This window comes from Lissotriton vulgaris, chromosome 1_1 (genome assembly GCF_964263255.1).
Source record: "Lissotriton vulgaris chromosome 1_1, aLisVul1.2, whole genome shotgun sequence".
NCBI classification, from domain to species: domain Eukaryota; kingdom Metazoa; phylum Chordata; class Amphibia; order Caudata; family Salamandridae; genus Lissotriton; species Lissotriton vulgaris.
The window spans coordinates 769,503,036-769,525,614 of record NC_141685.1 but is presented as its reverse complement, the minus strand read 5'-3'; the positions used below and the strand labels follow the sequence as shown (position 1 = coordinate 769,525,614).

Sequence of the window (22,579 nt, the reverse complement as noted above, 5' to 3'; positions counted from 1 at the left end):
AGAAAGAATTAGTATAAAGACACGAAGTCTGCAGAAAATCTGCCAAAAAAAACAGCAGAATGTAGATAAAGGCCAAAGACGTCGAGTGAAGCTGCCAAAAATCCAGAAATACACAAAAATTGAATTAAAAAAAGCTCAAATTGAAGAGTTAATGCTCCAGGGTCCTACTAGCAGGAGCGGAAAAAAGTACTGAAAGTAAATGGGACCTGCAGGGCATTCTGAGATACTGAGAAAGTTCTGGAAAGTTTCTTTAAAGGCACGGTATCCCTTTTTGAGCCACATAATGGCAGCCTATAGGGGTTGTCTGTCCTTCCCTTCCTCTCTATCATTCCAGAGGCTTTGCTGTTTAAAGGGGAAGTTTTTCCTCTATGGAGAAAACTTGGCAGGCTGTGCTGTGTGTGGTTTTGGTGGAATGTCTAATCGAAGTACTGGACAGTGTAGCCTGTGGATATAGGCTGCATTATAGGTCTTTAAATTCTCTCTTAAGTGTCTGTGCAGGACTGCATTGTTAGACAGCTTAAGAGATTATTTTTGATTGCTCCGGGGTCCACGCTCATGAGCGGGCCTATTCACTAGATTATGACTATACACAGAGATCCCCTAGTACAGAAGAACAAGTTACTTACCTTCGGTAACGCTTTTCTGGTGGATACAGTATCTGCCTGTGGATTTCTCACCTTGTGAATGCCCCCCTGCGTCAGCAACATTAGGAAATTATTTTTGTAGCTTCGTGCCAACGTGGACGACGTCACAGAAGCACATGCATCGCGCGTGGCTCCGCTGACATCACAGACACCATAATAGGCCCATGTCGGCGTGATGACATTAGTTCTGCCCTTTTTTCCGTGCCTTCGAGGCACACGGATGGATCAACAGTAGATACACACAATGTACACAGTACCAAATAATCAAAACACAGTGTGTAGTCAATGTAGGAAAGTAAAAACATTAACACATTTCCTTCAAAAATAAAATATTAACAATACAGTAAATCAGGTATAGAAGAGTGAACAACGGGGAGGCGGGTGGGCCAGTGAGGAATCCGCAGATAGTGTATCCACCAGAAAAAGCGTTTCCTCACCTTGTGAATAGAGTCCCACAGCAGTCCCCACTCCCGGAGGAGGGTGTCCATTCTCCTATACCAGAAAACCCTGGAGAACAGAATGCTCAAAGTGGCCGTCCCTCCTCACTTCAGAATCCAAGCAGTAATACTTCGCGAAAGTGTGGAGGGAAGCCCAAGTCGCCGCTCTACAAATGTCCTCTACAGGTACACCCCTAGACAAAGCAGATGTCATCTCGACCTCCAACTCGGGTTGGTGCACCGGAGTCTTCGAACCCTCTGGCAATGGAGCCTCTTCTTCCTCTCAAATTGGTGATCGAGACGGAACCGGAGAGGGATTCAACACCGGAGCCGGTGTATGCTCCGGCGACTCCATAGGCGAAGCCTCACCTTCCGGATCCAGAACTTCTGGTGAAGGAGAAACCTCCTCCTTACGATGTCTTCTCATTGGCGACTTCGGTCTCGAATCGAAATCCTTCCCAGAATTATGACGTGATCGTGCTTCCTCTTCTTGTGCTTCTTTTTAGCCGATCTGCAAGCATGCCCCGATGACTACCTCGAGGGAGATTGAGCGAGACATCGAGCTCTTCCTGTCCTTTTTACCGTTCATCCTGGCAACCAGGAGCTTCGCCTCTCTCTCACGAAGGGCCTTGGGATTCATCTTCTTACAGGATGGAAACCCCTGGACATCATGGTCCGAGCTCAGGCACCAAACGCAGTCTTCATGCGAGTCCGTGATTGACATCTTACCGCATTCACCACACGGCTTGAATCCGGTCTTCGACGACATATCGCCTGGAAAAAGCGATACAAGAAACACTGACACCAACAAACAGTAACAAAATTACTATCAAAGCTACAGAGCATCCATCGAAAACCAAAAGTGTCATTTTCATTCGGATTCTTTATTCGATGATTAAAAATCACCATAAAAGTACAAACATTGGGGACGTGGCTAAGATGGCGGCCGGAGCGGACGTGTAGCCGCGGAGCTCCTCGCCCTCATCCCCTGAAAACCCTGCTGAAGCCCTAATATTTAGCGCATCTGGCCCCCCACATGTCGCTGCCTGCGCGACACGCTGTGGGGTGCACCCTGAGACCCCAGAAATCGCTGCAGAGGACGACCGCTGCAGACCTTTGTCGCCGCCGCACTACAGGGCGGGAAGACGCCAGGAGCCGGGCCCCGCGCTTGGCGGCTCTCCCTCGGTCCCGAGGTGACCGGGTATTGCTGCGGAGCAACGTGGGGGGGGGGGGGGTCGAGGACTGCTGCCTGGTGACGCGACCCCCTCCGGAAAGAGAAGGCCAGGACTGCTGCCGCTGAGGTGCTCGGGCGGCCCCGGGACTGTCCCGTGGCGCTGCCCTGGAGCGCCACTACTCTGGTCCCCGGCTTGGGCCTGCGCGCACCCCGGACCTGCCGGCGGCGGTGTGTGCGCCCCAGGCTCCCCCGACCAGGAGGCTGACAGCGGACCGGGGAGGGCCTCGGCACGCCACCCCAGGGGCCCCTGGGCCGATACTGGACCACGATCGGCGAAGCGGCTGACGGCTGAGGCTGGCTGGGCCCAGGGGATGCTTCACGCTGGGCCCCGGCTTGGGCCTTGAGGCGGTGAGGAACAGTGCACACGCAAGACCTGGTGCCCTGCCCGGCCCCCCCACGACTCTGCGCGCCGGCTGAGGCCCACCAGAGCTGAACCACCGGGCCCCGCAGGCAGCTGAGCGCGCCACGGGCGGCCCGACGTTATCCGAGGTGAGGAGCTGGGAACTCGGGGGGCCTTTGATCGCGCCCTCGCGGAGGGACAGGTGTTGGGAGCCCGGGATCCGCCCTGTGAGAGACCCTGAGACACTTGTTGGGGAAGCGCGGAGGGCTGTGATCTGTGCCTGGACTGAACCCCGAGGTTTGCACTGCACCCTGATTTTCCAATAGGAGCCAGGTGAACCGGCTACCCTCTTTCTCCACGGCCGGCTCCAGCCCACATGGTGGGGACCGTGCCCAGCAGGCCGCACTCCTTACTCTCCGGCGTACCGAGCTGCGCGAGTGCCGGAACTGGTGGGCCCCCCCAATACGACACCTTCACTGCGCTGGGACATGAACAGTCCGATTCCTAACCCACCTATGTCGAGCACTACGCGCAGAGGGGGTCGTCCGATCAACGAACTCTTCCTGAAATCCTCCTCTAAATCGGGGAAAACCCAATCGCCTACAATGCCGGCGACTCAGACTGTCACCCCGACCAAGGAAGCTGCGGAAGCCCCCATCACGAAATCGTTCCTAGAGTCCCTCTTCAACACGCTGCGCAAGGACTTCCAGACTCTGAAGCAGGACATGAGTGAGCAGAGGGAACTGCGCCGGGACCTGGAGGGCCTGGGGGAAAGAGTAATGGCGGTTGAAGAATCGAATCAGACCCGGGTGGACGATCTGGTGCTCCTCCAACAGGAAGTCATCAGTCTTCAGGAACAGCAGGTGGGCCTCCAGGCCCACGCGGAGGACCTTGAAAACCGCTCTCGGAGGAATATACGAGTCCGGGGTGTGCCATTGAAAGCGGAGGGGAACAGCGTCACGGAATATCTCCAAGACCTCTTCCGAGAGGTTCTCAACGAAGCAGCCGACTTCCCCATCCGCATTGACCGCGCTCATCGGGTGGGGTTGCCTCGCCGAGCTCCTGCCCCCCCCTCCGGACATTTTGGCGTTCCTCCCGGACTGCCCCCTGAAAGAGAGGATCCTACGAGACGCGCGTAAGGCACAACCCATTCGATTCCGTGACCATCCCATTGAACTATTTCAGGATCTCTCGGCGATAACTCTACAGAAACGCAAGGATTTCAGAGTGGTCACCACGTTCTTGAGAGACAAGGGGGTGCTCTACTCATGGGGTCACCCATTCCGTCTGATCTTCAAATGGGAAGGTACCCTGCACCAACTCCGTTCGCTCCAGGACACCTGCGCCCTGCTGGGTATTGAACTCCCCGACGACAACTCGGACGGGGCCTCCTCTCCGGGGTTATCGCAAGCAACCCGACCCCGCTCGACCGAGGGAGCCTGGCAGCAAGTGAGGAGACGCCGAGGCCCCAGACGCACCCACCGCCCGGACCCAGGAACGATTGCGAAGGACAAAGCTGCAGCCATCGAGGAGGTCGTTAAAGACACCACTGTTAAACCCTGAACTGTGCACTGATGGGGGGCCACACTTGCATTGCTACTCCGCAATGGCTGCCACTGCCACATTCCTCTTCATCTAATTTACCTACAGGCCTGATTTGACTTTGGATAGGCCTAGGACTATGACTTGGGGACAAGTTGGGGTTAGGGCGGGCAGGGGTGGTACGGGGAGTTGGGCAAGGGGACGTGGGGGAAGTGGGGGGAGAAGGGGATCGGGGAGGGGAATGTCGGGGTCTGGGAGGGGTGGGATGGAAGGTTCTGGATCCCTCCCGGCGTGGCTTATTTACGTCGACACACACTGGCACTGAGGCCGGGCGCACATAGAGCACACCGCATGCACTGCCAGGTCCACATTTCCCATGTGAATGGCTAATCCTCCGCTGAGAATCCTCACCTTAAATGTGAAAGGGCTCAACAATCCCATAAAGCGCAGAGCCGTCCTGTCCTTTCTAGAAAACTCTGGGGCGAAATCTGTCTGCTCCAAGAAACTCACTTACTCTCCAAAGACTGGCACAGGATGCGCTCCAGGGCATTCCCGACTCAACACTATTTCTCGACCCTTGAGAAGAAAGCGGGGGTGGCTCTTCTGGTAGCACGTCACTTCAAGGGAACCATAGGAGATAAAGTAGCTGACATTAAAGGGAGATTCCTGGCTTACACACTTCAAATAGGGGGGCTGGACATGGTTGTTGGGTCTTTATACGCTCCAAACTCCAAACAGGAACCATTTCAAAAAGGGGCATTAGCAGAGGCACTGCAACCCAATGTTAAGGCGGTACTGGTGGGAGGAGATGCAAACCTCGTGATGAATCCCGACATGGACAGGTCTGGCCACCGACAGGGGTTTGCTGGGGCGATCACACGAGAGGGGAGCCGATGGCGGTCAGAGGAGGGGTTCATGGATCTGTGGCGCGCGCACCATCCCACCTCCCCAGGGTACACTTTTTATTCCCACGTACACCGCACTTACGCACGCATTGATCACTTCTTTGGCAGCGCAGAAGTGTCCTCCTTGATGGAGAATGTAGATGTGCTTCCAGCGGCGCTTTCGGATCACGACGCACTCCTACTGCACTTGCAGACCCCGGCGCTTAGCACATGCAGAGGTAGATGGCGGCTCAACGACGCCCTCCTGCAACACGAAGGGGTGACAAACTCCAAGACCGCATCATAGACTATACAGACTAACGACACCCCGGAGGTTTCCCTGACTGCGGTGTGGGGGGCGCTTAAGGCGGTGGTGAGGGGCGAGCTGATCTCGGTGGCCGCGGCAGAGGCAAAGACTCGGAAGGAAAAGAGGCTCTCCCTGTCGGCACAAGTGCTTGATCTCGAACAAGCCCATAGCCGGACCGGAGCACCCAGGATATGGAGACAGCTTGAGGCGGCTAGGGCTCAACTGGCCAGCTTAGACCTTGACAGAGCAGAGTACGCGGCCCTGCAGCTGCGCCACACGTATTACGTGGGGGGGAACAAAATGGGACGCCTACTGGCGAGTTGCCTCACGGCTAAGACCCTGAAGGCGAGGGTACCCCCCCTGTCCACGCTCAGGACGGGACGATCGCCCACGAAAATGTCCAAATCACAGAAGCTTTCCGCGGGTTCTATGCCTCATTGTACACAGCGGAACCGCCGCCCGAACAGACGCTCACCGAAACTTACCTCCACGACGCGAACATAACGCCCCTGAACGAACACACCAAGGTCTCCCTTGACGTTCCAATCAGAATCGAAGAGGTCATCTCCGCGATTGCGCGCCTCAAGCCTCTAAAAGCCCCGGGCCCGGATGGCTTCTCAGCCACCTTTTATAAGGCTTTCTGCCCCCAAATCGCTCCGCTGTTAACCAGGCTGTTCAACTCCTTCCAGGGTAGAGGTTCCATCCCCCAGGACATGCTGGACGCGGACATTGTGGTTATCCCTAAACCGGGTAAGGACCCGTCCCAGTGCAAAGCATACAGGCCCATCTCCCTTCTCAACATCGATCTAAAATTGTTCACGAGCGTGCTGGCTGCTAGTTTGGGCCCATGTCTACCGGGGATTATTGAGCCAGACCAAGAGGGATTTGTTCCCAGCAGGCAATGCGCGGACAACACTAAACGACTGCTCCATGTCATTGATAAAACTCATTACAATGGCTCCGACGCGGTCCTCCTGTCCGTGGATGCCGAGAAGGCGTTCGACAGGGTGGACTGGGGTTATTTGGACGCCGTCCTGTTGCGCTATGGATTCGGAGACAGGTTCCGCACATGGGTTGCTAGCTGTTACGCGACCCCACAGGCCAGGATCTCGGTTAATGGGGTACGCTCGGAACACCTGGACATTAGAAGGGGCACCAGACAGGGGTGCCCTCTCTCACCCCTGCTTTTCGCTCTGTACATCGAGCCCTTGGCCCAACGGATCAGAGACAACGGATCCATAAAAGGCGTCCATTTTGGCGGCGAACAAACCATGAGCCTGTACGCAGACGACATCTTGGCAGCCCTTGAGGACCCCTCGACGTCTGTACCGGCTTTCCTTTCGGAGGTGGAGCGCTTCGGGGAGGTGTCGGGGTTCAAGATGAACTTAGAGAAATCCCTGGTCCTCCCCTTGGGGCAGAACGCAACAGCGGCGCGACATGACCACCGCACGTACAGGGACTTATCCGTGCAGATGTCAATACCCTACTTGGGCATCTCTTACCCCGAGCACTACCCAGACAGTTGAGGAGAATTATACGATGTTCATCCAAGCCCTCAACGGAGACCTTGCGAGATGGTGGCGTCAGCCGCTCTCCTGGCTGGGACGAGTAGCAGCGGTAAAAATGACCCTGCTCCCCAAGATCCTATACCTCTTTCAGACCATCCCAGTTACGCCCCCGATCAGAGTGCTTAAACAACTGCAGGACTCCATTACACGCTTTTTGTGGGCGGGTAAACGTCCTCGCCTCCGCAGAGACCTCAATACACGAACCACGGTGGAAGGCGGTCTCGGGGTGCCGGACCTTCGCTATTTTCAGGCGACGCAGCTTCGCTACCTCTTAGAATGGAACAGACCTGAATCCGAAAAACGGTGGGTGTTTCAGGATCGCGCCATGGGCCAGATGTCCCTATGGAAGATCCTGTTACTGAGTCGCAAGGACAGGCCCTCATATCTCAAGAAGTCCCCCATCACGAGAACGGTGATGCAGGTTTGGGACAAAGTAGCGGTGCCAAAGGGCCTCACCACGTTCCCGTCCCCGATGTCCCCCCTTTTTGAAAATCCAGCATTCCCTCCAGGTATGGCCCCACGGTCATTCCTGCAGTGGCGCGACTCGGAATGCAAAGCGGCTGGCGACCTCTTCAACCCCGAGGGCTTTATGACAATCGGCACTCTGCAGGACTATTATACGCTCCCACAGATACAACGCTTCCAATACTTCCAGATTAGACATTGGCTTCTAGAGAAAGACGTGCAACCTCATGTAGGCAGACCCCTGACAGTCTATGAACGCTGGCTTCACACGAAACGTAACGACACGCAATCACAGATTTATACGCGATGCTCGGCCCACCTCCCCCTGCTGCTCGGTCGGCAGGACAGAACAGATGGAAACACGAACTAGGGCGCACCTTCACAGACAGAGTGGCAGGACATCTATTTCAGGGCCCACCACACCGCCCGCAATGTGGCCAGTAAAGAAGCAGCGGTGAAAATAGCGTATTACTGGCACCTCACGCCGGCCCGGCTGCATCAGGGTAACCCAAGGCGAGACCCCAGGTGCTGGAGGGGCTGCGGGCAAAGAGGGACACTCACTCACATCTTATGGGAATGTCCAGAGGTTCAAGGGTACTGGGAGGAAGTGCTCCGAAGCTTTGACAAACACTTCGACACAGAAATTCCGATTCCCGGCCTACACACTCCTCGGCCTCCCCAACGCCATCACGTTCCCTCTGAAATCGGTCAGAGGAAAGCAGATGGGGCTGGCGATGGGAGCGGCAACCCAACATATCCTGTCACTCCGGGGCACCTCCAGGAAACCTACACACACGGGATGGCTTCATCGCTTATGGTATGTTATGGGAATGGAGAAAATACAGGCCTCCCTCACCCAAACACAGGACACATTTCTGGACATCTGGCAGCCCTTAGTCTCCCTCCTTTCGGCGGAGTTCCACGAAATCACTTGCCCAAAATACCTTAGAGTACTTAGACTTCCGAGGGATTTTCAGGGGGAACCTAGCTCACCTACCTAGACGCTGCGTTCGTGCCAAACACGACGAACCGATGCCATCGCACTTACCACGCCGGAGAGGGGGAATTGCGGGTGGGACTGGGGAGGGCAAAGGGGGGGGTTGGAAGTTGGATGTTTGAAAGACTGGATTATTACTCGCTTCCGTGTGCAGGGCCTATTCGGCGCTGCAGGGCATGCACCAGGTAGCCTCCGGGGACCCTGCCGATGGGAGGAGGGGTAGTGGTTCGTGGCAAGGCGACTGCATGCTCGCCCGAGATGTTGATGTAACCTATGTCTACTGCGTTAAACTTTCAATAAAAGATTTAAACCAAAAAAAAAGTACAAACATTCAGTATATATAGAGTTCATTTCTTTTAAAAACAAACCATAAAATTAACATTTAGAGTCAATGACGCGGAAAAAAGGGAACTGATGTCATCACGCCGACGTGGGCCTATTATGGTGTCGGTGACATCAGCGGAGCCGCGCGCGATGCTGTGCTTCTGGGACGTCGTCGGCGCGAAGCTACAAAAACAATTTCCAAATGCTGCTGACGCAGGGGGATATTCACAAGGTGAGGAATCCACTGGCAGATGTATCCATCAGAAAGTTACGTACCTTCAGTAATGATGTATCTGGTAGAGACAGTCTAGCTGCAGATTTCTTAACTTGTGAATTCTCCCCAGGCATCTGACTGGATCTGGAACATTTTCAGCACTACCTCTGTGTGACAGTGTCATTGTGAGAAAGTGATGTCTTTCTGCATGGTAGCCCCCACTTTTTGCTGAACTGCTGATGTGCTCTAACTGTGTGTGCCCTGGGCTCTTGCTAATCAGGTGACCAGGGCCTATGTTCTTTCACTGAACCTGCATTCAAAACAAAATCCAACTGGCATCTCGGGCCACAGGTCAGCCCCTGGTAAATGGTACCAGAGGTACCAAGGGCACTGACCAGGGAAGACCTCAAGGGGCTGAAGCACTTATTGTGCAAACCTTAGAAGACCAGCGCCATTACACTCAAACACTGCCTTTCCATCACACAAATGTGAGGAATTTTTTTCTTAAGTTTAAGGTTTGCAAGGGATTCTGGGTAACAGAACCTGGTGAGAGGCACACAAATCTCACCATCCTTGATTCCCCTAGTGTCTACTTTAAACATTTTTACAGATTTCCCTATGTGCCGCCAGTACTAGGGCACAACATTCACAGGTAGGCACATCGCTAAAAACAAGTCTGTGCCTAGTGAGCTTTCTGCTGCCTCTGGTGGAGGGGGGAGTTTGTCCCGATATGCCCCTGAAGAAAGACTGGCTACTTTTTGGCGGGGTGGAGGCATTAGTATGCCAATTCTGGGACGCCCCTACACCTTGCATACAAAAAGCCAGCGTAATCGCTGACGCCTAGTGGGCTTTTTGCCCCCGGGTGCCCCATCTGAAAAGACTGGAATTTCACAGGGGGAAAGGGGGTAGACACAGGTGGCAGCATTGGCATGCCCTTTGGGCAGCCCCACCCTTAAGTAATTCAAATTGGAAAATAAATGTCCTTGGCGTATAGTGTGCTTTTCCCCCTCCCCCAGATTGGGGGGCTACTTCCCTGGGGGGCAGAAAGACTAATTTGTGCGGGGTGGGGGCATTGGCATGCCCCTTTTGAGCAGTCCACCTAATTTAAATTGCAAAAAAGAAATCCCTAGCGTCAAGTGGTTTTTTGCCCCTCTTGGGTGGAGGTGTGTGTGTGTGTGTGTGTGTGTGTGTGTGTGTGTGTGTGTGTGTGTGTGTGTGTGTGTGTGTGTGTGTGTGTGTGTGTGTGTGTGTGTGTGTGTGTGTGTGTGTGTGTGTGTGTGTGTGTGTGTGTGTGTGTGTGTGTGTGTGTGTGTGTGTGTGTGTGTGTGTGTGTGTGGAGGGGGGCTTGGGGTCGAAACTGGTGGCTACTGGGATCAGTAAGACTGAATTAGGGCAAATGCCCTTACGCAAGGGGCTGCTCCCCCCCTTCCTGGTGTCTAGTGGGTGAATCCCTGCTTAGGGATCGCCCTCCTGGGGATCCACAGGGGAGGTACGATTGGTAGGGGGAGATTATGGTACTGTGGAGTTCGTAATTACTAACTACCAGTACCATATTCTCTTAATGGCAGCACTGTGCTTACAATGTCTAAGAATTGACTTGGACACTGTAGGGGTACAGGGCTCACATACCTGTACCCTCACCACAGGTATAGAGCACCCAGCTAGGGGGTGGCTGATCTATACCAGGGCAGTGGGTTGTAGGCATGGCACACAGGGATGCGTGCCATGTCAACTCTTCACATTGTTCTGTACCAAGACACGCAGCCTGAAAAGGCAGTGTGTGAATGTAATGGTACAGGGCCTTTAAGGGCGGCACAATAAGTTCTGCAGCCCTTAGAGATCTTCCCTGGTCACAGTGCCCTGGGTACCCGTGGTACCATTTACCAGGGGCTGACCTGTGGCCAGAGATGCCAATTGGGTTTTGTTTTAATGCAGGTTTTGGAAAAAACATAGGCTCTGGGCATCTGATTGGCAGGAGTCCAGGGCACACTCCATCAAAACACATCAGCAGTTCAGCAAAAAATGGGGGCTACCATGCAGAAAGAGGGCACTTTCACAGTTTCCTAGCAAGGCACTTCATTCGTAGCAGTGTCCTGGTATGTTAAGTGTGGCAATCATTTAGTTCAATGTAAAGCTTGATTTAAGGCAAGGGGATCACTTAATGGAAGCAGGGAGGTAAGGGTAACAAAAAGAATCAGACAAGCTCTTTAATTACAGTCTAATGCACACAGAGCTACTACCTATTGGCTTCAGGTGGAGTAGGATACCGATGGGAACCTTGCATTTGAGGAAATGGCATCCGGGGATAAGACTGGAACATCTGTGTGAATGAAGGTAAAACACAGAAAAAGTAAACCTTAGATAACATATTACAATGTTTTAAAGAAGTCAACAAAAAGTCCAAAATAAACAACAAAAAATATAAAAATGGGACTTGGGGGGAGGAAGCTGTATAATCCAGACAACAGAACTGGTGTGATTAAGTAAAACTGATTCCTACAACCTTTTTCAAGACTCTAACCTCTGGGAGTCTGGAAGTAGACAGCAAAAGCAGAATTAGCAAATTAGAACCAGAGAGAGCAGGAATCCATGTTGAGGTTTTACTTTAGGAATGAAATGTGTTACTTACCTGTAACTGCAGTTATCCAGTATTGGTGTCTTTCATAGATTCACATGCTTGAATCATTCCCTGTCGATATGAGAGTCCCCGGTACATAAAGATAGTAATGTCCTATTAGACATATAGAGAAATAGGGCTTAGGAGCTCACCTTAGTAACATATCCTTGTCCTTTTGTAGAAAGGACCAAACTCTAGAGAAGAGCCAATTAGCTATCACCTCCCTCTGGAATCCTCCTGGAAGGAGCCTCAGTCCCTCAGATTTTCGGAAGCAACGTGCTAAACAAGTACATTACTGAGAGAATTAGATGAGTCCTTCTAGGGGAGGTTGCATGTGAATCTATGAAAGACACCAATACTGGACAACTGCAGCAGTTACATGTAAGTAATGCATTTCTTATCCAGTATTAGGGGTGTCTTTCATAGATTCACATGCCTGAATCAGAGTAGCAAGCAATGATGAGCACATTTCGGATGGTATAGAATATACAAATCAGATAATAGCATATCAAGTGACCAATAGAAACGAATATGCTACTTACCAGTATGCATCTGTTATTGGCATGTAGGGCTGCTGAATTCATATCTGTGCATAGATCGCCGCCTAGTGTTGGGTCCGGATGATCGCACATTGTTGTCCTGGAAGAGTCTTCGAAGTATCATGAGATGGGTGGCTCTTCCCCTGGACTACAGTGCGCATGGGCATCGACTCCATCCCCAGATTGTTTTTAGCCATTGTGGCTAAGATGGAGTGTAACACTGAGTGATGACCATGCTAAGAGTATTTGTGAGTGCTGCAGCCGCTACAGGCGCCGGGGAGGAGGGCGGGCGATATGAATGTCAGCAGCCCTACATGCCAAGAACAGATGCATACTGGTAAGTAGCATATTCGGTTCGAGGCATGTGGGCTGCTGAATTCATATCTGTGCATAGAATACATAGCAGTCCCTCCATTAGCGGAGGCCGCCTGTGCTAGCTACAGCAGTGTTTTTAGAACAGCCTGCCCTACAGCTGCCTGCTGTTTGGAGTGCACATCTACACAGTAGTGTTTTGTAAATGTGTGTGTGGTAGACCATGTGGCTGCTCTACATATGTCTTCCAAAGGAATATTTCCAAGGAAAGCCATGGAGGCCCCCAACCTCCGGGTGGAGTGGGCCCGTGGGGGGGATCGTTAGAGTGCGTTTGGCTTTCTGATAGCAGATCTGAATACACTTAAGGATCCACCTGGCTATACCAGCCTTGAAAATGGGATTGCCTTTGTGCTGTGGCGAAAAGGCAACAAATAGTTGTTTTGTCTTCCGAAAATCTTTGGTCCTATCAATGTAGTACATCAAGGCTTTCTTGATGTCAAGCGTGTGGAGCATTCTCTCCGCAACTGACTCAGGATTTTGGAAGAACACAGGCAGTTCTATAGTCTGATTGATATGGAACTGTGAAACCACCTTAGGGAGAAATTTAGGGTTAGTGCGAAGCACCACCCTGTTGGAGTGAATCTGTATGAATGGCTCTTGGATAGTTAGTGCCTGGAGTTCACCAACGCGTCGTAGTGACTTAATCGCTATCAGGAAAGCCACTTTCCATGTTAAGAACTGAATCTCACATGAATGCAGTGGCTCAAAAGGTGGACTCATCAGTCTTGTGAGGACCACATTCAGGTTCCATTCACGAGCTGTTGGGGTCCGGGGAGGAATGACTCGTTTGAGTCCTTCCAGAAAAGCTTTGATGGCAGGCACTCTGAAAAGGGAGAGATGCTGCCTGTTTTGGAGATAAGCAGCTATTGCGGATAAATGTATACGAATGGAAGCATAGGCCAGATTACATTTGTATAGATGTAACAGGTAACAAATGATGTTTTGAGTAGATGCGTCCAACGGGTTGATGTTGTGGTCTGCACAATAAATGACAAACCGCTTCCATTTTGCCGCATAGCATGCTCTGGTGGTGGGCTTCCTTGCCTCTCTGATGATGTCCATACAGTTTGGAGGCAAGTTGAGGTAGCCAAACTCTAAGACCTCAAGAGCCAGATCGCCAGGTTGAGCTGTTGCGGATCTGGATGCTGAATGTCGCCATGGCTCTGCGTCAAAAGCCTGGGTTTGAGGCGCAGCCTTTGATGCTGCACCACGGATAGTTCCAGAAACGGGGTGTACCATGGTTGGCGTGCCCACACTGGATCAACCAGGATGAGAGTCATCGAGTGTTGCTTCAGCTTGCGTGCCACCAGCGGTATTAGAGGTGCTGGGGGAAAAGCGTACGCAAACATGCCTGACCAGTTCACCCATATCGCATTGCCCTGCGACTGTGGGTGTGGAAACCTGGCGGCAAAGAATAGGCACTTGGCGTTTTCCTTTGTTGCGAACAGGTCTATCTCTGGATGACCCCACCGTTGGAAGTACGGGTGGAGTACTGATGGATGTATCTCCCACTCGTGCATCTGGTGGCTGTACCTGCTGAGCAGGTCCGCCATCTGATTGTCCTTGCCTGGGAGGTGTTCCGCCATGAGGAAGATGTTCCTTTGAATGGCCCACTTCCACTTGCTCTGAGCCAGATGAGACCACTGTGGAGAGTGTGTACCTCCCTGCTTCTGAATGTAGTACATAACCGTCATGTTGTCCGTCTGGATCAACACCACCTTGTTGCACAGATGTACTTTGAATGCTTTCATCGCCATGAAGATAGCCATCAGTTCTAGAACGTAGATGTGCATCTTCTTTTGCTGCGATGTCCATAGTCCCTGCACCGTGTAGTGGAGAACATGAGCTCCCCCAACCCTGGAGAGATGCGTCCGTCATCAGAATGATCTGTGGCACAGGCTCCTGGAACGGTCGTCCCCTGCAAAGGTTTTGTGGATTCCACCAATGCAGAGAGTTGTATGCACGACCGGTTACCAACACTAGGTCTTTCAACTGTCCGTGAGCCTGATTCCACTGACGTGCTAAGCACTCCTGAAGCGGACGCATATGTAGTCTCACGTGCGGGACTATGAAGATGCAGGAGGCCATCATGCCTATCAACTGCATGAACACTCGTGCATGAAGCGAGTGTTGAGGTCTGAATTTCTGTATCATTGATTGAATGCTGCTGATCCTCACTGAATTTGGCTGTGCTTTGGCTGCCAGAGTGTCTATTGTCGCACCCAGATACTGCCGTATGTGGGCGGGTTGCAGGTGGGAGTTTGGGTAATTCAGTGAGAATCCCAGATCGTGAAGAAGGTGAATGGTGTGGGACATGTGGGCGGCACACTGCTGGGCCGACTTCGCCCAGATAAGGGTAGACGTGAATGTTCTGTCTCCGTAGGTGTGCCGCCACAGTCGCCAGGCACTTTGTAAACACCCTGGGTGCCGTGGTCACTCCAAAAGGTAGGACCTTGAATTGGTAATGTTGATTTTGAATGGTGAATCTGAGGTATTTTCTGTGTGACGGGTGTAGCGGAATATGAAAATACGCATCCTTCAGATATAATATTGCGAGAAAATCTCCCTGACTGAGCAACGGTAGGACTTGCTGCAGTATTAGCATGTGAAAGTGCTCTGACAGAATGTACTGATTGAGGGGTCTGAGGTCCAGTATGGGATCAAGAAGTACAGAGAGTAAACTCCTGTGCCTCTTTCTTCCACAGGCACGAGCTCGATTGCTCCTTTTTGCAGCATGACTAGTACCTCCTGCTGCAATAAGTGCAAATGCTCTGTGGATATAGGACGGTGTCTTGGGGGTATGTTGGGTGGAGTGGATGTTCACTCCAGACAATAACCGTACTGGATAAGCTTTGTGACCCACCTGTCTGTGGTGAGGACTTCCAGACTTGCAGGAACTGTTGGAGTCTCCCCCCGACCGGTGTGGTATGGTCGGGGGGCAGTGACAAGGCGTCACTGTTTGTTAGTGGCGGAGGACCTGGAGCTGTTTCCACGACCTCTGCCCTTGGCGCTGTTTCCACGATAGCCACCTCTACTCTGTTTGGTATAGGTGGTTTGCGCGCCACCTTTATTGTACTGTGTTTGCTGGGACAGCTGGCCTCCGGAAACACCTCTACTGCTTGAGCGACGAAAAGAACCACCCCTGAACTGCTGGGACTGGAGAGCCCCAATAGACTTTGCAGTCAGTGTCCTTCTTGATTTTCTCCAAGGTGGTGTCCACCTCTGGACCAAATAAATGATCAGGGTTTACTGGCTGATTTAGAATGGTGGTCTGTATCTCTGGCTTGAACCCGGAGATTCTGAGCCAGGCATGTCGCCTGAACATGACACTAGTATTAACGGCTCTGGCCACGGTGTCTGCCTCGTCCAGTGCACATTTGATAGAAGCATTTGATATGAGCTTCCCTTCCTGTATGAGCATCTCAGCGGCCTCCTTATATTCATCTGGTAGGTGCTGTAACAGGGTCTCCAGTGTGTCGTAATGGGCCCCGTCATACCTGGCTAAGAGTGCCTGAGTGTTTGAAATGCAAAAGATATTGGGTGCTTGAGCAACCACCCTTTTCCCCGATGCCTCGAACACCTGAGATTCCTTATCTGGGGGAGGAGCATCACCCGTTGTTTGTGAATTAGCCCTCTTCCGGGCATTAGAAACAACAAGAGAGTCCAACGGCAAATGTCCCTTAACGCAAGTAGGGTCCACAGGCGCCGGTTGGTAATTCTTTTCAATCCTGGGGTTTATCACCCTGGCTCTAGTAGGCTCCTTAAATATCTCCCCAGCATGTTTCAAGACACCCTTCAGCATAGGCAGAGTCGTGACAGTCCTCTCTGAGGTGGAAAAGGTGTCGAACAGAAAGTACTTCAATAGGGTCAGCATGTAGCTGGACGTCATGATTCTTGGCTGCCCTTTCAATAAGTGCATTAAACGCCGCCGATACCTCAGTAGGCGATGTTTTTACAGTATACACATGAGTGTCTGGGGCTGTGTGTGGATCCCCAGGGTCAGCAGCATCTGCGCAGGGTTCATTAGTATCTTCTGGATCAGTGTCCACAGGATAGCTGTATTGCTCATTGTTACCTTCCCCAGTTTCTACATCCGAATAAGTGGGCGAGACATCTTGGCCACATGGAGACACAGGTTCTACAAGAACAGGTGTTGTAGTAGAATCCTTTTTCAGTGGGATTCTATACGACTCCATTGGCTGTTCCGGGGCGATCTTTCGTTTATAAATAGAAAGTCTGCCTGTATCGGCATCGATAAACTGTTCCTGTTGCTCTTTAAGCGAGGGTTGTCGATGCTTTGTGGCCGGGACCACAGTTGTGGGCTTCGGCCCCGTGGACACCTTGGGCGCTTCAACGGCCATTTTAGGGAAGAAGGCCTTCGGCACCACTTTCGGCGGCAGCGTGAAGTGGGTGGGCGCCGACGTCTTTTGAGGCTTATCGGCAGGCTTCGATGGTGGAGGATCCTTTGGTCTGACAGCCGAAGCCTTGTCCTTAATGCGCTTCAGTGATTCCGCCACCTGCTTCGAGAAGGAGGCGGACGGCTGCGTTGACTGGACTGAATCCTTAGAGGCACCGCTAGGCGTGGACTCTAGGGTTGTACCACTTTTAGCCTTGTCCGGTCGACGCGTAGGCTCGAGAACCTTCTGATCACAGAGTCCTTTGTCGCTGTCGACTGTCTTTGGCGCCGATTTCTTCGGGTCGATGTCCTTGACCTTTGCCTTCGGCGTGCCAGACTTTGGCTCGACGCCCTTTAGCGACCTCTTCGGGTCGATAACACTTACGCTTGGTCGGTGCCGACAGTTCAGAGGACTTCGAGCCTACCAAAGCAATACGCACTTTCGGTTTCGATTTCGCCTCAAGTGCTGTGGGTTGCGTAGACACCGAAACTTTCTCTTTCGGTTTTGATTTTGCAACTTGCGGCTCCTTAGACATGTCCGAAGCAGAGCTTGAAGGCGGGGCCGTAGAACTTAGTGGAAGATCTTGGGTAAGGCCCTGTGGCGATCCCTCGAGCCGAGCCGTATGAAGTGTTTTGGCCCCAGTATCAGTTTGTGGGCCTAGCTCCTCGCTCAAGCTATCTTCCATGGCCCCAAAGGCCCCATCGTCGTCTCCTACCTCGTCGAAGTCTTCCACATCGAGCATCTCAACATCAGCGTCGTAGCTGGAGTCTACCTCCGATGCGGGATCCGACAGGTTCTCTCGAACCTCCCGCTCTGCTCCCTAATCATCCCCGGCATCGAAGATGTTCACTGGTTCAGGTGCCGTCTGCTGGGCTTCCTTGCTCACAGTGGGCTGAAGTAGAATTGTCTTCTTGGATCGGAAACGGGAACAAGCCATACAGCTGGCTTCATCGTGATCCGGCGACAGGCACTTGTTGCACACCGGTTGGACGTCGATGTGGAGATATTTCGAGTTGCACACGGGACATCTCTTGAACGGGCTCCGTTCCATGATGGTTCGTCGATAAGGCCTCTGGCGTCGACCAGGCCTTCAGCGCCGAAAAGCATGCAGGTCTTCTGGATATCCGGCTCAGGAACTGAGGTGGAACAGAACTGGGCACCAATCGCAAGACAATACTGACGAAAAACTAAAGGCCTTTTGGCCAAAAGAAAGTCTGGGGATGGAGTTGATGCCCATGCGCACTGTAGTCCAGGGGAGGAGCCACCTATCTCGTGATACTGCGAAGACTCTTCCAGGACAACAATGTGCGATCATCCGGACCCAACACTAGGCGGCGATCTATGCACAGATATGAATTCAGCAGCCCACATGCCACACACACATATATACATACATACACACATACGTGTATATACATACATATACATATACATACACACACACACACACACATACATACACACACAGATACACACAGATACACACAGATACACACAGATACACACAGATACACACATATAGATACATACATATAGATACATACATATAGATACATACATATAGATACATACATATAGATACATACATATAGATACATACATATAGATACATACATATAGATACATACATATAGATACATACATATAGATACATACATATAGATATACACATACATACACATACATACACATACACATACATACATACACACATACACATACACATATATTTTTTTTTGACTGACGAAGCCTTGAGCGAAACGCGTCTGTCGGGGGGTGTTGGGGGTTTGGAAATAAATTCATCTTAATGATCACGACATCGGAGTGCTTGCCGTTTTTTCGAACATAACAGTTTGGGAGTGTGTGGCGATATATATACATACATACACATACACATATACATACATATACATATATACACATATATACATACATACATACATATATACACATACATATATACACACACATATATACACATACACATACATATATATACATACACACACACATATATATATATACATACACATATATACACATACATATATACATATATACACATACATGCATATATATACATACATATATACATATATACATATCGAATAGTTTACCTGTCGGTGTAGTTTTGCAGCTTGAAGATCTTTCTGGATTCACTGTGCTGTGCATATTCCGCGGTCTTGTGGTTGGGTCCGGATTCGTAGTCTTTTCTTTGTTATTTTTTGTAGCCCAGGTGGGCGTCGGCGTCACCCCTCCTAGGGTGCATTTCCGGTGACGTCGGCATGCTTCCTGCGGAAGCTCCCACTCTTGGGCGCCATCTTCGGATTCTTTTTTCCGTGTTTCTTTCGTCTCCAAAGTGATGGCAATGTTCTATTTAGGTGAAACTTTTTAACCGCTTTGTACTTAAAGTCCTTTCTACTTTTTTTTTTTTTTTTTTTGACCACTTCTTCCCTCTCCAGCCTCATCTTTCTGGCGGAGGTGGGTGGGTTCGCTAGTGAATCCAGAAAGATCTTCAAGCTGCAAAACTACACCGACAGGTAAGAAACTATTCGTTTTGCAGCGTGAATCTCTCGATTCACTATGCTGTGCATAGATTTTGTAGCAGTTTCTCATTTCTGTGGTGGCTGGGTGGAAGATGAGCGTTGGTTTTTGAATATGTGCTGGAGGACCTTTTGTCCAACTTGTGCTTCCTTGTTTATCTGAATATCCACGCAGTAGTGCTTCGTGAACTTTTGCACCGAAGCCCATGTTGCCGCCAGGCATATGTCTTGTATGGGTGCGTTAGCCAGGAAGGCTATTGTAGCACCCTTTTTCCTAGTGGAGTGGGCACGTGCCCCCTCTGCTAGTTCTTGCCCTGCCCTTTTGTGGCAGAGTTGAATTGTTTGCGCGATCCATCGTGCAATAGTATTTTTGGTTACTGCCTTTCCCATGAAACTGTTGGCGAATGACACAAAGAACTGTTTTGTCTTCCTGTGTCCCTTTGTCCTCTCGATGTAGTGCATGACCGCCCTTCTGGCGTCTAGGGTGTGCAGAGCTCGCTCTGCGCTAGTGGTTGGTTTTTGGAAAAAACACGATATCTGTTTGGACTGGTTCCTGTGGAATTTGGACACCACCTTTGGCATGAAGTGTGGGTCAGACCTCATCACAACCCTGTCATTGTGTATTTGTATGTAGGGTTCCTGTAGCTTTAGTGCTTGAAGCTCGCTTACTCTGCGTAAGGACGTTATTGCAACCAGGAAAGCTGTTTTCATAGTTAGCATTTTTAGTGAGGCCTTGTGAAGTGGTTCAAAGGGCTCCTTCATGAGTTCCGTTAGGACTAGGTTCAAGTTCCATGCCGGTGGCGGCACACGCTTGGGTGGTGCGATCCTCTTCGCTCCTTCCAGGAACCTCTTCACAACCGGTGATGTGAAGAAACTCCTGCCCATCTCACCCCTTGTGTAAGAGACTATCGCTGCCAAGTGGACTCTCAAGGAGGACGGGCTAAGGTTCTTTTCCAGTAAGTGCGTCAGGTATTTTAGCACTGTGGAGTCCTTCATTTTATTGTGAAGCCTTTCTTTCCTGCACCACATCGTGAATCTTTTCCACTTTGCCCCATAGCACTTCCGTGTGCTGGGCCTTCGTGCCTTCCGAATGACCCTGAGGGTGCTTTCTGGCAGTCTCAAATGTGCGAACTCTATGTCCTCAGCAGCCATGCCACTAGGCTCAGGCTCTCAGGGTCTGGGTGCAATACCTCTCCGTTGTGCATGGAGAGCAGGTCTTTTCTCCTGCCGAATCTGTGGGGTGCACTCTGTGTCATCTCCATGATCTGCGAGTACCATGTCTGCCTGGCCCACTGTGGCGCGACCAGTATCAGGGTCATGTTGCTCGCTCTGCACTTGCTCAGTACTCTGTGCATCAGTGGTATCGGGGGAAAAGCGTAAGCAAATGTCCCAGACCAATCTATCCATAGGGCATTCCCAAGGGACCCCTCTTCGGGTTGTCTGGATGCGAAGTTTAGGCATTTTGCATTCTGGCGTGTTGCAAACCGGTCCACTGATGGCGTTCCCCACCTGTTGAACAACCACCTCGTCTCCTGAGCATGGAGCTCCCACTTGTGGGATGCCGATGTCTGTCTGCTGAGCCAGTCTGCTTGAATGTTCTCCTTCCCTGGTAGGTGTATGGCTAGCAGGTCTATCCTGAGGGGGATGGCCCATCTCCATATCTCCTGCGCCAGTGTTGAAAGTGTGGTTGACTGTGTTCCACCCTGCTTGTTGATGTAGAACATCGCTGTGGTGTTGTCTGTCTGTAGCAACACCTTGTGCTTGTACAGTCTTGTTTGGAAGGCTTTTAGTGCAAGGAAGATAGTCTTCAATTCTAGGTAATTGATGTGCTTTGTCGCATCTGTTGGTGTCCACAGTCCCCTCACTTTGAGTTCCTCCATGTGAGCGCCCCATCCCTTCAGGGATGCGTCTGTGGTGATGGTCACTGTTGGTGTTGGGGGCGTTAGAGGCTTTCCCCTGGTTATGTTCTCCATGGTCCACCATGTCATCTCCTTCTGCACTGCGTGCGTCACAACCACTAGATACTCCCAACTGCCTGAAGCCTGTGACCATTGTTCCTGGAGCCATTCTTGGATGGGTCTCATGTGAAGTAGTACATTCGGTACAAGGTGGATGCATGATGCCATCATCCCCAAGATCTTGCTCGCAGTCCTCACTGTCCGAGCATGTCCCCTCCGGTAGAGGCAAGTTTCCCTCACCAGAGCCCTTGCTCTCTTCTAGCTGGGGAACACCTTGCCCTGTAAGGTGTTGATCTGTGCCCCCAGGAAGATCTTCACTCGTTCCGGCTCCATTGACTATTTCTTCCAATGGATGGAGAACCCCAGGTTTATTAGTGTGCTCGTCACTGTATGTGCGTGTTGCTTGCATTTCTGGTAAGAGTTTGCTTTCACCAACCAGTCGTCCAGGTAAGGGTATACGTGTATTCCCTGCCTTCGTAGGTGCACTGCGACTGCCGCGAGGCACTTTGTGAAGACCCTCGGTGCTGATTTTAGCCCGAAGGCTAGTGTAGTGAACTGGTAGTGGCTTTCTCAGATCGTGAACCTGAGCATATGCTTGTGCTTTACGTTCATTGGGATGTGCAGCTAGGCGTCCTTGAGGTCTATCGTGACCATGAAGTCTCCGATCTGCAATTGCGGTAGCACCTCTTGCAGGGAGGTCATTTTGAATTTTTGTGTTCTTATGAATTTGTTGAGGAACCTCAGGTCCAGAATGGGTCTCATTGTCTCGTCTATCTTTGGTACGAGGAAGCACGTTGAGTATATTCCCTTGTATCTTTCCTTGAAGGGAACGCATTCTAAAGCCTGCTTTTGTAGGAGTTCTTTTGCTTCTTCCTGAAGCCGCTCTAGCAGATTGTTTGCTAGTGGCTTTCTGTTTGGTTTCCTGCTTGTTGGCCTCCCTTCCAACTCTATGCAGTATCCGAATTGGATGATGTTGAGGATCCATTTGTCTGATGTGATTTCTCTCCATTCCTGGAGGTAGAATCTTAATCTTCCACCCAATGGTGTTATGTGGTGGTAGGTGTCCGGTTTGTCTTGACCCCTTTGTACGTGCTGCCCCCTGGGATCTTTTCTGTGGGCGGGCACACGGATCTTTTTGAAGTCATTTAGAGGCGGGCTGCTGGCCCCCTCTTTTATGCTGTCCTCGTCCATTTCCTC

At 51.3% G+C, this 22,579-nt stretch overlaps 1 protein-coding gene across 3 annotated transcripts in view; it reads right to left on the bottom strand.

The window, feature by feature from the left end:
* Positions 1-22,579, bottom strand: part of PRRC2C (proline rich coiled-coil 2C) — a 1,200,196-nt gene that overhangs the window by 960,690 nt on the left and 216,927 nt on the right. For all 3 annotated transcript variants that reach the window (XM_086955980.1, XM_086955997.1, XM_086955989.1), the window contains exon 7: positions 11,197-11,276. In XM_086955980.1, the coding sequence (XP_086812106.1) occupies positions 11,197-11,276 (80 nt within the window). The remainder of the gene's footprint in view (positions 1-11,196; positions 11,277-22,579) is intronic.